Source organism: Neltuma alba, unplaced genomic scaffold (genome assembly GCF_004799145.2).
Source record: "Neltuma alba isolate B1F8T4 unplaced genomic scaffold, ASM479914v2 tig00012131_pilon, whole genome shotgun sequence".
In the NCBI taxonomy this organism is placed as follows: Eukaryota; Viridiplantae; Streptophyta; class Magnoliopsida; order Fabales; family Fabaceae; genus Neltuma; species Neltuma alba.
In genome coordinates, this window is record NW_021636683.1 from 135257 (window position 1) to 149858 (window position 14602).

The 14602-nt window shown below is 36.8% G+C and overlaps 2 protein-coding genes and 1 non-coding gene across 3 annotated transcripts; 1 reads left to right on the forward strand and 2 right to left on the reverse strand.

The window, feature by feature from the left end:
- Nucleotides 1-1899: 1899 nt before the first annotated feature.
- LOC114723304 (probable mitochondrial-processing peptidase subunit beta, mitochondrial) lies at nt 1900-7232 on the reverse strand. Its single transcript, XM_028909498.1, has 8 exons — nt 6419-7232; nt 5407-5571; nt 5094-5231; nt 4846-4997; nt 4646-4754; nt 3966-4064; nt 3502-3567; nt 1900-2463 (listed from the first exon to the last, which is right to left on the reverse strand). Exons 1-8 carry the CDS (start codon nt 7088-7090, stop codon nt 2335-2337), a joined length of 1530 nt encoding a protein of 509 aa, XP_028765331.1. The 5' UTR covers nt 7091-7232; the 3' UTR covers nt 1900-2334.
- Nucleotides 7233-8453: 1221 nt separating this feature from the next.
- Nucleotides 8454-13887, forward strand: LOC114723305 (probable mitochondrial-processing peptidase subunit beta, mitochondrial). The gene is made up of 9 exons (XM_028909499.1): nt 8454-9201; nt 9691-9855; nt 10023-10160; nt 10326-10477; nt 10550-10658; nt 11244-11342; nt 11804-11869; nt 13223-13330; nt 13408-13887. Exons 1-9 carry the CDS (start codon nt 8530-8532, stop codon nt 13492-13494), a joined length of 1596 nt encoding a protein of 531 aa, XP_028765332.1. The 5' UTR covers nt 8454-8529; the 3' UTR covers nt 13495-13887.
- Nucleotides 13888-14288: 401 nt separating this feature from the next.
- LOC114723317 (U6atac minor spliceosomal RNA) lies at nt 14289-14417 on the reverse strand. The gene has a single exon (XR_003738226.1). It is a non-coding gene; the product is annotated as a U6atac minor spliceosomal RNA (small nuclear RNA).
- Between the last annotated feature and the right edge of the window lie 185 nt (nt 14418-14602).

Here is a 14602-nt window from a genome sequence, read left to right on the forward strand (position 1 = left end):
AATAATGCTTGCTACATTTCTTTCTGCTAGGTGTATTAGTAGTATTTCCAGCTGTGTCCATAGATCCCACCAGAAGTGAGTTTGATTACCACTTTTAATCCTTCGACCTACACCTTGATAGAACTAGTCCCATACTTTTGTGATGCTGTTCCAAACTGCAGAGGTGTTCTGTTTTTAATTCTCTCTATTTTAAGTCCTTTATATTGTATTTACATGTTATTCTCCCTTGTATTTTATTGGAAAGTTCAATAATAAAAGTCTTGAGTAGGTTGATTTTTATAATATGATATAATTAGATTGAAAGACCAAAATGTAATTTATTGATTATAGTTGGCAAAAGGAAAAAAATTATTGACTATTACATTATGAAAAATAACAATTTTTTTCCATTGATTTTTCTTCCCCTACTAGCATTCCGCCTCTGTTACTCATGCACAAATACATGAAATAATACCTCCTACTCTTAATATAAAAGTAAAATAATTAATTTAGAAATATTAAGAAAATTAGTTAAATTGATTAATTATAACAATGTGTGGTAATTTTTTTTAAAATTACTTTATTTAATTATGTCCATCGGAACTAATTCTTAACTAGAAATCTTTAATATATACAATTAATATGAATACTTAAATTTTATATTTAGGAGTAAATCTAATTTTCAACTAGGCTTTATATTAGAGATAAGCTTTTATATTAAGAAGATGAGGTAGGATCATTTTACTTCCAACTATCTAATGGAAGATATATTCTTTTTAAACATGCACGGACATATATCACCCGCTAAAAAGTGGTTGGATTAATTTTTTAAGAGTGTTTTATAGAATACAAGATAAGTATGTGAAAAGAGTTTATTTATTTCTGTGCAATGAATTCCAAAGGTTACTATAATTGTTTTTTCCCCCCTCCAAAAATAGCAATTCATTTTCCTTCATAGACATGGATCATTGAAGGCTTGTTTGGTGAGAGGGAAACAGGTGAATGAAACTACCATTAAAACCATCACGGTTCACCAATGGGGGTTGGTCCAAATGATAAGCGGCTTGGTACCGCTTAAGCGAGGTCTCGAGTTCGAGCCTCAGCGTATGCAGAAATCCCCGTTGGGAGACTCACCATCACAGCCAGGTGCGCGACGCGGGTCGGATCCAGATGTAGTCGGAGCAAAGCTCCGGTGAACTGGGTGGGCAACCAAAAAAAAAAAAACCATCACGGTTCGGGAAAAAAATAGCCAAACATCGTAATTTTGCACAAAATCACTTTTAAATTGAAAACCATGATTAAAACCATGGTTTTTCATAAAATGAAATTTTTTTGTTTTTAAAGATATAAAACCATGCTTTGGGATATAAAAAATAAATATATATGAGAACAAATAGATTGAAATCCTATTTTGATAATCACATTGAATATCCAATTAACTTTTATATTAAAAACAAAAAATAATATTAATTAATTATTTTTTTTCACATATAATTTCAGACAAAAATATAAATTAAAATCTATTTTTTATATAATTATCATATTAATTTATATCTTCTTAATAATTTGTATATGAAAAAAATTTCTGACAACACCATTCAAACATCTTCATTTTATTAAAGTCATTTTTTTCACAATCTATTCTTAAAATCTATTTTGCCAAGATTTATTCATAAAACCTATTCTTTTAAAATCTATTTTTTAGAACTATTTTCAAATCATAATTCACTCTAAAACACCCCCAAGTACAGATAAGGATTTGATCGACTAACTTTTAAGAATAATAATTAAAATTACAAATTTTCACATCCTCTGAACTCATCACGCTATCTGAATCTTTGATGTAATTTCTCCTAGCACACAATGACACAAGTCACGCAAACGTCTGAGAAAGGCTTGAACCAGGTGAGAACTCATCCATCTATCAAGAGTCAATATTAATATTGATAATTTTTTTTTTTAAAAAAATGCCGGTCACATTGTAGCCCACATCCTCCTAATGTCACAATTACAACACTCAAGTGAGTGAAGATGGCATGCTTATTGTTTGCAAGAATGTTACAAAAAGGAAGGCCTATAACAATTAAATAAAAAATTATTGCCACGCCTCATCCAAAGGCATGTACGTAGTAAATTGAAACAAAACATTGGGCCACACTCCCTGTGCAGTCAAAAAGCAAAGAGAAGAAAGAAAACTACAATAAACTAATAGCGGTTCCAGTAGGTTCTGCGTCTGAACCAGTTGTAATCAGGCAAGCCCTGAATAGGTCCCATGGCTGCAATAGCTACATCCTGCAGTGGGGGAGCATTCCATGAACCATACATCCACAAGCATCACATAGGAATAAGTACGTTTCAAGAGATCTCAAAAATTACCTTGTCATAAATGAATCGGTTTGCCACACGTTTAATTGTGCTTGCATCTACAGCATCGATTCTAGCAAACAATTCAGCATATGGAATTCTTCGACCATACGTGAGTAACTGAAATTGATAAAATTTGTGAATAGAACAATTCGTTAACAATTATAGATCTAGTGTAAGAGGCAAAGTGCTGCCGCATAACAAGCTAGTCCCTATTGAAAAGCTGGAATACAGATTAATGACATCAGATCAGACAACGAAGGGTTTGACACAATCTTGCCAGAAACATCACTCTCTCCCCCATTACTTTGTCTTCTGACATGTATGCTATTGCGGTTACAGAAGAATCTGTTCATGCTTTCTAGGCCAACAGAAAAGAATCCAGTCATGTTACCCCTGTTAGCTTGCTAAAAATTATGTTTCCGTTTGAAAATAAGAATGGTCCCTTCTACATTCCCATTTCTGTCCAACATAACACAAGGTAGATTGGAAACGAAATAGGAATTTGATAAGCTGCTATTTCAGTTTCACATTACATGGTATCTTGTACATTACGGGTCTGATAATACATAAGATTCCATGGTATCCATGTTGACAGATGAAAAATGTCGAAAGAAAAGATAGTGAGTGGTATTAATAGCAATCAGACAAAAGCTTTGATACTTGTTACTTGAAATGTCCATGTCTGGTATGACGGCTAAACTCCTTTTTGTCCTTAGAACACCATGAAATTATGTGCATGGCATTTCACACCAAACAATACGATAATATTCCATGACACCCAACTCTTATCATACTAATAGGAGAGGACCAAACAAAAGCACATCGGATATCAACTGACATCAAAACATGAGTTTAGATGACGGTGCACTCAAATGCTTCCTTACTTAAAAATGTTTTCTAACGTTTTTAGAATTACTAATGGAGACTTGTAATCAGTATGCAAAGGATTTAGTTGCAGAAGTACCCAAACTACATCATTTTCCAATTATTCTCATGTCCATTACGACTGCAAGCAACTTCATTATCATTCAATATAATTAAGCTTGATTCACTGATAATTGCACAAATACAGGTACTTTCCTTCCTTTAGAGTGAACCTTCCCCTTCCCATTGCTTTTATTTACAAGGAGCGTGAATAAAAATCTAATTACGTACCTGGCGCCCGATATCTTCAGCCACTGGACTGGTACCATCTATGTGCAGCAGCAGTGAAGATTTCAACTGAAATAAATACAAATAGCAGTCACTATAACTAGGAACAGGCTACAAGAATGAATTACAGGTAGAGTCACATCAACCACAGATTTTACAATAAATAAATGCAAAGGATCACGATCCATACTGGAGAAGAATTGAAAGAAAACTCAGCTTGATGATTTCAAAGGTATTTAGGGGTGTACTGGAGAATGTACATATGGGAAGATCTGATCAACCTTGGGGCACAAATGACCAAACCAAGCATGTGCCACAATCACATAATTTTATCCCTTTCAGATGCTACGTCAGGGACATACTAATCCATTAAGTATTTTCTTGTACTAAGCATCAGTGAAATTCCATTTCTCAACTCGAATTAGATGGACGGACCATAATACCAGAAAACCAACAAAGGTGCCTACCTGATTACGAGCTCGTGTGACATCATCTTCTGAAACACGATAAGCCAACTTGGTGGTCTCATACATTATTGCATAGGCCAAGTCATCCAAACAATCAGGCTGAAAGAATTAAAAATTAGAGATATGGTTCTGCAGGGCGGGGAAAAAAACACTTGAAGACATGAGGGAAAAGTTTATTGCAAAACAAATCAACAAATCAAATATTAGACACTGCACTTTATTACCAACTCAATGACTTTGTGTTGAAAAAGTGATTTTAAAACTTTCAAGGCAACGCTACATTCACGTTGCTTTGGTCAAAACTATGTTATGGAAACAAGTACTTAGTAATGATACCATTTCCAACATCAAGATATCTTTTGATACACTAGCACCTTAATCAACTTGAACATGCTGATATATAAAGACCCTGCACCATAATCTTCATATTTTCTACACTAAATCGTTGTGGAAAAAAACATGAAACTCTAAAGACATTTTTTTGGGGAGGGGGTGCAGTATTTTGTTACAAGAAAGATATTTGATTTCTTATCCTCAAGCTTCACTGTAATTTTTTTTTTTTTTGCCATCATTAATGTGAATATTAATATACACACACAAATACGCTCATACATACATATCTGTATTGTGCTCTAGCATATTTTAATCAGTTTCAATACCAAACCTACATGATGACTCACCTTAGCAACAGCATAAACGCCAAAAAGACCAGTATCCTTATAGTTGGTGTTGAAAGCCATCATGCTTTCCGCAACTTCATTAATGCCAACCCGTTGTGCCAACTCAGAACTGTTCATGCAGTTAAAATTTTCTTAGCCCAGGTGTCCGTGAAGTTGAAATATTTACTTTGAAAAAGGAAAAAAAAATTCAAGTAACGTACCCCATATGTTTTCCACCTCCTGCTGCCTTGTTCCAAGAGCCCAACATAGCCTGCATGACCATAAGGGAAATGGAATCGGGATCTGTCCACGCTGCTCCTTCAAAAGCCACTGCAAATTGGGCGAGGGGAATATCATCATCAATCATTCTAACCTGTATCACAGCAGTAGTGAAAGGAAGTTGTTATAAAATATTGCTATCACTACACAGTTAGTTGTAATGTACTCAGCTATGTATATAGATTCTCACCTCAGAACCAGTAAAAATAGCTGGTTCTTTTGCCACTAATTGAGAAGCAGTAGTGGGATCTGCTGACAACTTTGTGAATAAATTTTTCACTTGCTCAACAATATCTTCATGCTTGACAGCTCCAGATGCAGCTATAACCTGAGAAAGCAGACCCAAAAAGAGAATAGCCATCAGGCTAAATACCATATTCCAGTACTAAATAATGATCTGCGTCAAAAAAAAAGTTACAAGATAGCCATGTCTCCAGCAATGCTATGCGTCCGCCATTAACAAGGTCGTACATAGAAATAAGAACTCAGGATTTCAAACATACCATCCTGGGAGCTGTGTAGTGTGTCTGAATGTAGCTCTGTAAATGACCTTTGGTGATTGTCTTAATGTTCTGAGCAGGTCCAAGAATAGTTCTACCCAAAGGAGTGTACTGGAAAGCTGTTGCATGCAAATGGTCAAAAATGACTTCCTCTGTTTGCCCCTCAACCTACCAGCGGTTCCATGTAATAAACAAATAAACAAATTAGAAAATAAAAGATAGCATGATAAATTATACAATACAATTCAACTATGTCCAACACTACATGTAAGAAGCTAAGAAAAACTTTGCAAGCATAACCTACTAATTTAGAGTAGTTCATTTAGCCGGAACAAGATATTACGACAGTAAAAGAGAAAACTTTAAAAATACTAGAAACAGTTACTTAAGCTGCAATGCCAAACACAAAAATTAGAACCCGCTTATTCGACTATTATCTTATTTTGAAGAAAAAGATAACCGTTTTAGTATACAATGTCCCGTTTGGTAGAGCGGTGGAAATTTCCCATAAGCCCGTTTCACGTAAGCCAAAATAAAACTTCTCTCACATACTTATCTCGTATTCCGTAAATCACTATTGAAAAGCTACTTATTATAAGCTGTTGTAAACGGGCCTAATATAAAGTTGCAAAGAGACACCTCAACAAATAAACAGCATATGGAGCAAAGTGGGAAGGTTTTTACAATTTGATGCTACAGGAAGTACAACCAACCTCCTTTGTAGCAAAAGTCAAAACCTTGTTTTTAGTCCACAACAAGAAGAAAATTGAATCCGAAAAGTAAACCAAAAAACACTAAACTAACCCATCAAGCTTATGCCTTTTTGAGCCTACGAGCTTCAGATTTAAAAACTATCAAGTCAACAAAATGACAAGCTTCATATACGATCAATTATTTTGCCCCCGCAACTAGCATAGACAAGATAAAATAGATAACATTTACCAATTATTGTCTGAATTTGCTGCAACGAGCTAGAATACTGTCTCAATTCTACAACGAAAAGTAATCCCATTACCTCTTCCATTTCCCTGAGTATCACATCGCGCTCCCGGCTGATTCGGTTCTCATCAAACTTCGAATTCTGCAATATATCAGACAAAATATCAAGTGCCTTAGGAACATCCTTATCCGTAACCTTGGCATAATAAGTAGTTTGTTCCCTCGACGTGTAAGCATTCAAATGCCCACCCATATTCTCAATCTCCTCCTCCAGCTCGCGAGCTGTCCTCTTCTCAGTACCCTTAAAGATCATGTGCTCGAGGAAATGTGCCGTCCCGTTAGTCTCCTCGGTCTCAAACCGCGATCCTGCGTCAATCCAGACGCCGACTGTTGCTGTTTTCGCGGCAAGGTTTGACTCCGTGGCCACCCGAAGTCCATTAGGAAGGGTGGTAACGCGAGTTTCGGGTGCAGAAAGAATCCGAGTATGATCCGACAAGGTGGGGCGAGGAGACCCATATTTGAGGAATCGTGGGTCGGGGTTTTCGAGCTGCGTGAGCTTGGATTTCACAGCCTCAGCGAGCCGATCATAGATCATGACATTGGGAGGAGGCGGGGAAGGAGGGGCCGACGGAGTAGCGACGGCCGGAGAAGATGATGAGGACCGGACGGCCTGGAATGAAGATGAGAGAGGGGATAAGCAACGTCGTTGCGATCGCCGAGCTAAGGATAGAAGGTGCTTGAAGGCCATGACTCTGTAAGAGACTCGCCCAGTGGTACAGCTGATTAGGGTTTGAGCAGCCCCACCGAGAACACAGAAATAACTGGGATCGAGCGTAGGGAGGAGAGAAACCGAGAAACACACAGGCAGCAAGTTTCGTCGGTAAAAAAGTAAAACTCACATTCGCTCGCTCTACTTTCGGAATTTCGTTGACCGAACACCTTTCAACTTGCAGACCGTTTGTGTGTGGCAGAAGTACCCAACCGAAAAATGAAAATCTTCACAAGAATAAAATGAGATAGCCAGAAAAAAAATTTTCACTTCAGACCCAACTCCCATTAATATTATCCGTCAGACCCAACCCTATTGATAATTAACATTTAATATTAAGGGTTAATATAATTTTTATCTTTTAAGTTTATTCTTATTTTAATTTTGATCCCTCAAATTTTAAATCATAAGATTTGGTTCCTCAAGTTTTTTTTTCATTTAAAACATTGGTCCCTATAATTTAATAAAGATTTGAACTATTTTGTCTTTTGAGGGATCAAAATTTATAATTTGAAATTTGAAGGACTAAACAAAAATGAGAACAAGCTTAAGGAACCAAAAATCATATTAACCTAATATCAATCATCAAATATGTTAATGAAAATATAACAAATATATCTTGCTGGAAGAAGTAATGCTCACTTTTCTAATTAGAACAACAAATTTTACCCCATTTGGCAGAAGTTTGTTGTTTTGTTAAATCAAATTTTTGGATGGATTGTTAATTAAAAAATTTTGCTTAATAATTTATTGAGTGTTTTCATTGATCTTCATCATGTTTTTCAACAATGCATCACATTGGCTTTTCTTGCGGAAATTTGTCTATTTGTGGTTTGTGATCTTACCTTCTCGTAGCATAATGAAGGTGAGTATCATTTTTTGTGTGTTCAATGGTTGTCCCCAATGAAACTGGTTCTGTAAATTGACTTCCGTGAATGCCAAAATCAATTATCAACCTAAAATTGTATGATTAGCTCATAGGTCACCAAATGTTTCTCTGTTTTTTTTTTCAATTTCTAAAAGTAAATTCAACTATTAGATTGCTGGTAGAATTAATATGGTTGCAGTGAATGTGATTGTTGTGGGAATTGGTTAATAGATTGTCTTTTTTATTGCATATTGTAACATATAACCATGGATCTTCAAGAGGATAAATTGAGCCTCATTTGGCATTGCATATAAATCATTTATAAATAATTTTATGTAAGTTGAGACCAAATTTTTTTTATATATTTATTTTATAAATTATGATTAAAAAATTATTTATTTTATAAATTATTTCCTCAGGTTTTATTATTATTTTCATTTCCGTTGTTCTCTTCTCCCCTTCCATTCCATAGTCCAGACACCCTCCCCTGGATACTCTGTTTCTCGCCTCTGAAACCCTAGCTGCGCCAGGGCGAGCCTTGTACTGAGCCATGGCGTTCAAGCACCTAATAACCTTAGCTGGGCGTTCCCAACGACGTCGCAGCTCTGCTCTCTCATCTGCGTACCAGACCGTCCGATTCTCATCATCCTCCCCGGCTGTCGCTACCGAGCCGTCTCTTCCTTCCCCTCCTCCTCCCAATGCTATGATCTATGATCGTCTTGCCGAGTCCGTGAAGTCTAAGCTCAAGCAGCTTGAAAACCCCGACCCGCGATTCCTCAAATACGGGTCTCCTCGCCCTACATTATCGGACCACACTCGAATCCTCTCTGCACCTGAAACTCGTGTTACTACTCTACCTAATGGATTACGCGTAGCTACGGAGTCTAACCTTGCCGCGAAAACCGCCACCGTTGGTGTCTGGATCGACGCAGGATCACGGTTTGAGACGGAGGAGACCAATGGGACCGCACATTTCCTCGAGCATATGATCTTCAAGGGCACTGAAAAGAGGACGGCGCGTGAGCTGGAGGAGGAGATAGAGAATATGGGCGGGCATTTGAATGCTTATACCTCGAGGGAACAAACCACGTACTACGCTAAGGTTACGGATAAGGATGTTCCAAAGGCACTTGATATTTTATCTGATATATTGCAGAATTCCAAGTTTGACGAGAACCGAATTAGCCGGGAGCGAGATGTGATCCTCAGGGAAATGGAAGAGGTAGTGAGGACTACATTTCATTGTAGAATCGAGCGTGAATCATTTTTATGAATTTAGTAGCTCTTAAATGTGAAGTATGTGGGATTAAATTTCAGTGGTATTGGAAAGGCGTATGCTTGATTATGCCGTTGAGAAGTATGTCTAGGGCTTGGTTTGTTTTTGTTAAGGACTAATTACAAGGTTTTGACTTTTCTTGTAAAGGAGTTGGGGTTTTTCCGTACGTTGCTCATAACTTTTGACAACCTTCGCACGTCTCATTTTATTAGGTTTGGCAGATTTTCTTAGGATATATCTATTTCTTTCTTTTTAACGTTCCTGTATATCTTGTTTGCTATAGTAGTTATCTTTTTCTTCCAAAATATAAGATTATATAAAACGTATAATTTTTTATGCTAACGCAGTTATCTTGTTCCGTTTGATTTGGACAACTTAAGTTTAACTTTAGTCTTATGTATTCTAATTTGTTCTTTTTCATGGAACTGCCTGTAGGTGGAGGGGCAAACGGAGGAAGTTATTTTTGACCATTTGCATGCAACAGCTTTCCAGTACACTCCTTTGGGTAGAACAATTCTTGGACCTGCTCAGAATATTAAGACAATCACTAAAGATCATCTGCAGAACTACATTCAGACGCACTACACGGCTCCTAGGATGGTATGCTGAAAATCTAAGTTCCTATTTGTATGCATCTCCTTCTTAATGATGGATGCATGGTATTTCTAGGTTTGATTATCCTTTATCTTACTATACAGATTATTACCTAGTAACAGGATATGGCGGAGAGCCTGAATGTTTTTCCCTTTTTGGGTTTTCTTTCTCAGGTTATAGCTGCATCTGGAGCTGTCAAGCATGAAGATATTGTTGAGCAAGTAAAAAAGCTGTTCACAAAGTTGTCATCAGATCCTACTACAGCTTCTCAATTAGTTGCAAAAGAACCAGCCATTTTTACTGGGTCCGAGGTGAGAATGTATATGTTCAGAACATCACATCTTTACATGTGTTGATATAATAACGAGTCTTATCCTACTAGATGGTGTTGGCTACATAAATTGCATGACGCCGTTGTGCCTTTACATGTTTTGATAGTAATATCAATTTTTTGTTTCCTTTATTTGGTATTACAGGTTAGAATGATTGATGATGATATTCCCCTCGCACAATTTGCCGTAGCTTTTGAAGGAGCATCGTGGACAGATCCTGATTCCATTTCCTTGATGGTGATGCAAGCTATGCTGGGTTCATGGAACAAGACAGCAGGAGGTGGAAAACATATGGGGTATGTCACTTGAGCTTTTCTTTTTCCAAAAAATTTCCCCTCGTACTGAGAAGATTCTAACTGCACAAACAGTTCTGAGTTAGCCCAGCGGGTTGGCATTAATGAAGTTGCAGAAAGCATGATGGCTTTCAACACCAACTACAAGGACACAGGTCTTTTTGGTGTTTATGCTGTTGCTAAGGTGAGCAGTCTTGTAGTTAGTTCTTGTTTTGGAACTTGGTGAAGTAAACTGACTGCATACCTTGCATTCGAGTACATGGGAATCTTCAGGACGAGAAACCTAATATCTTCCTTGCGTAAATGACTTTTTGTTTATCCTCTTGAAGTTTCTTACAGGTTTAATGCATGACTATCCTTCTTGCGCCGGATCCATTTCATTAGGAAATATAGCCGTTCCTTCTCTCTAATTTGTAAACCGATGGGAGAAAACAATTTATGTTATGTGGTGACGATTACCTTTTTTTTTTGGGGGGGGGGGAGGTGGATTCCTAACTTTATGATGATTTATACAGTTATTCACCCCGAACTTGGACCCTGGAGGAAAAAAATCCTCAAGTTTTAACTAAATGCACTGTTTTGATGTTTGAAGCAGTAATGCTTAAGCTGTAAGGAGAATACTTTGTTGGGATTTTTCTTGACATTTTTTTTTTCAAAGAAGATGTTGACTTTTTATTTATTTATTTATTTATTTTTGTTCAGAGAAAATCTGATCTTGTATCTTGAGTTCTTTTGACAAAACTATATTTCTAATTTTAATATCTTTCAGCCGGATTGCTTGGATGATTTGGCTTATGCAATAATGTATGAGACCACCAAGTTGGCTTATCGGGTTTCAGAAGATGATGTCACACGTGCTCGTAATCAGGTAGGCACCAAACCTGTGTTGACCTTCCATGCTTGCATCCATTCCCCCTAATTTTACCGGTAAATTAAATTTTGCTTATGCTTGATTCACGAAAGATCGTGGGCTGGGTGGGATAAATTATGACAGATGTTCTATGCCTGTGGTGCATTTGAGAAGCTTGAATCATACATTTACATAGCCAAGGGTTACATTAGCGAGGATATATGTACGTAGTCCATATATTATCTTGCTTAGCAATGGTTTCTGCTAGACCCTCCAGGATATTTAGACATTTTACTTATTACAAGTTTCATATCTGAAAACCTCTTAAATCTTCATGCCAACTTTTCGTTTAATTTCCCTTCAGTGTGGATCTTGATCTTTCTCACTTATTTGTTGCAATATCTTTCATGTAGTTCTGATCATTCATTTCTATATCTATTCCTAGTTCTATAGTGACTGTAATTTTGTTTTTGTTTCAGTTGAAATCTTCACTCCTGCTTCACATAGATGGCACAAGTCCAGTGGCTGAAGATATTGGGCGCCAGGTACATTAGATCTTCCGTTTTCCATTGAAAGCCTAATTATGCCCCATGGCAACAAAGCTGCTGGTAATGAACATGGAGTAATTGGAAAATGGCAACTTATATAAACTTATATAGCATGGGTACTTCTGTAACTGTTATTGGGATATAAACTTATAAAATAGTGGGGAAGGGGAGAGTTCATAGTGAACAAGAGGACTTTAATTGTGGTCTGTTTTCCATTGAAAGCCTAATTATGCCCCATGGCAACAAAGCTGCTGGTAATGAACATGGAGTAATTGGAAAATGGCAACTTATATAAACTTATATAGCATGGTTACTTCTGTAACTGTTATTGGGATATGGTTCGCAAGTCTCCCCAATTTAATTCCAAATTGACATGCTGGGAAATTTTTCAATTTATGAAGATTTTAGTACACCGTGGTCTCCATCGTTATCCCCGATGTACATGTTTGTGACTTTGTTATCCAAATTGATAATTAGTAAAATTGCTTTCTGCTTATTTATCTCATGCTGTTGGAAATCACATTTAATATGTAATTGTTTGCTGCAAATTATATTTAACATTTGATCATGCTCAGGCTTTAATACATCTATTTGTTGGTTTCTCAGATTATTGTTTGGGTCACCGTTTGAATGCCTTCTGAGATGATTTTGATTAGACCTTAGTTCTTATTTTTGTGCCTTTTCCTTTCTCAGAGGATGCGGATTTGTCCATTTATTAGGTCTTTTGAGATGCATCTATGTTCCTATTTTATCATAACCTGGAATATTCTGGTCTCTCCATGAATGTGGCTGTTTCAGGCTTAAATGATTAGAGTATGAGCATCGGTCTCTGGATTCTTTTAAACACCAAACACGGACACTGAAACTTATGGTATCTTATACCTTGGTGTCCTAAACCATAGCATGCAATATACCATGTAATATCACATCAGAGCTCTTTTAGGCCCCATATGGATGAGAGGCAAGCCTTTGGCCTTAATTAGTATCCTTCACCATAGTATAGAAGTTACCATGGAAGTGAAATGCCAAACCATCCTTAATTTTAAAATTAGCTTCTATTATGCGTGACAGAGATGTAGCATAACAGTTAGTATTTCCATTTTCAAATGGAAATAGTAAATTTTGTTTTCTAACACAATGTTAAACATGCTACATAACAAGTAACCAGGGAATTTGCAATGTTGGCGATAGTGTCAAACCTCTGATTTTTTTGATGTCTGGCTTTTTATGCATCTCAATTGTGACTAGCTTGACATGTTGCATCATTTTTTGTCCCCGGCACTAAGATCATAATTAATAAACAAATTGAATAATCAAATTGCTATATTCACAAAACTTCATCAATTTCAGTTGCTCACGTATGGCCGAAGAATTCCATTTGCCGAATTGTTTGCCAGAATTGATGCAGTAGATGCAAGCACAATTAAACGCGTGGCAAACCGATTCATTTATGATAAGGTAACGGTTGAAATCTCAATTATTGCCGTGTGATGCTTCAAGGTGTAGTAGTTCATGGCATTCTTCCCCCATTGCAGGATATAGCCATTGCGGCCATGGGACCTATTCAGGGCTTGCCTGATTACAACTGGTTTAGACGCAGAACCTACTGGAACCGCTATTAGTTCAACATTGTGGTTTTCTTTCTTTCCTTTCATTCAACTCCAGGGGAGCCTCTGCCCAATGTTGCTCTAACTTGCTACTATATACATGCCTCTGGATAGCGGCATTGACAATCATTTTTTATTTAATTATTGTAGGCCTTCCTTTTTTGTAACATTCAGGCAAAAATAAGTATGCCATCTTCACTCTATTGTGAATTTGTGAGGTCCTTTCATCATCTGCCTGTTCTTGAAAATGATATTGGCTAAAGATTTGCAAGGACCCGTGTTAAAGGGCCCTTCCCCCCCCCCCCCCAAAATATAGGGGCATCGATACTAATTGGCACTTCATTGCTATTGAAAGTTTGGGAGAGATCCTAGCGATGCGAAAAAAATCAATGAAGAATATTTGCTGTAGAATTGTAACTTTCTATCATATTTTTAATCTCTTATGGAAGTGACGGATAAGCATAACCTAGGTGGCTAATTTCTGGCAAAAAATATAGACTGATAGGCTAATAGCCTGAAGGAGCATAGATGAACAGTGGGTATTGCCTTCTGAGCTTCCTGTAACATGCGGTTTGATATAATTTAATTAGCAACAATGAGCTTCAAAGTAAATTTTTCCAAGGAAAGATATAAACATGACCTAACCTTTTTTGTATTACCAAAAATATATCGTTAAGTTTTTAAAATTCACTTCAAAATGATTTATTACCATTCCACATGGGTACAATTTGAATTGGTTGCGGCCTAATATAACTCCACATGGCTATAAAGTTTAATTCAACAAACTTTATTAAGGTAATAAGGGAAAAAAAAAAAATTGGGTTAGAGATCCACCGAAGTGGATAGCCTTAACCGTACGGTGTGATAACAGGAAAGCCCGAAGGCTGTTCCCGTCCCTGTCAGGGGAGATGCCAACCATCTCTCCTTTCTAAGAACACGGCTGTAGCTATCTTCGTTAATAATATAAACAGCGCATAATATTTAATCTCCACGATGTGGGACAAATTCTAATTGGCAGTCTCCACATAACCCAACTTGCACATTGGGCTTCCGGAAAATGGATCAATTGAAAATGCCAGAAGTAATCACCTCCTTTTCTTTATAAAATAAAATTTTCTACTTT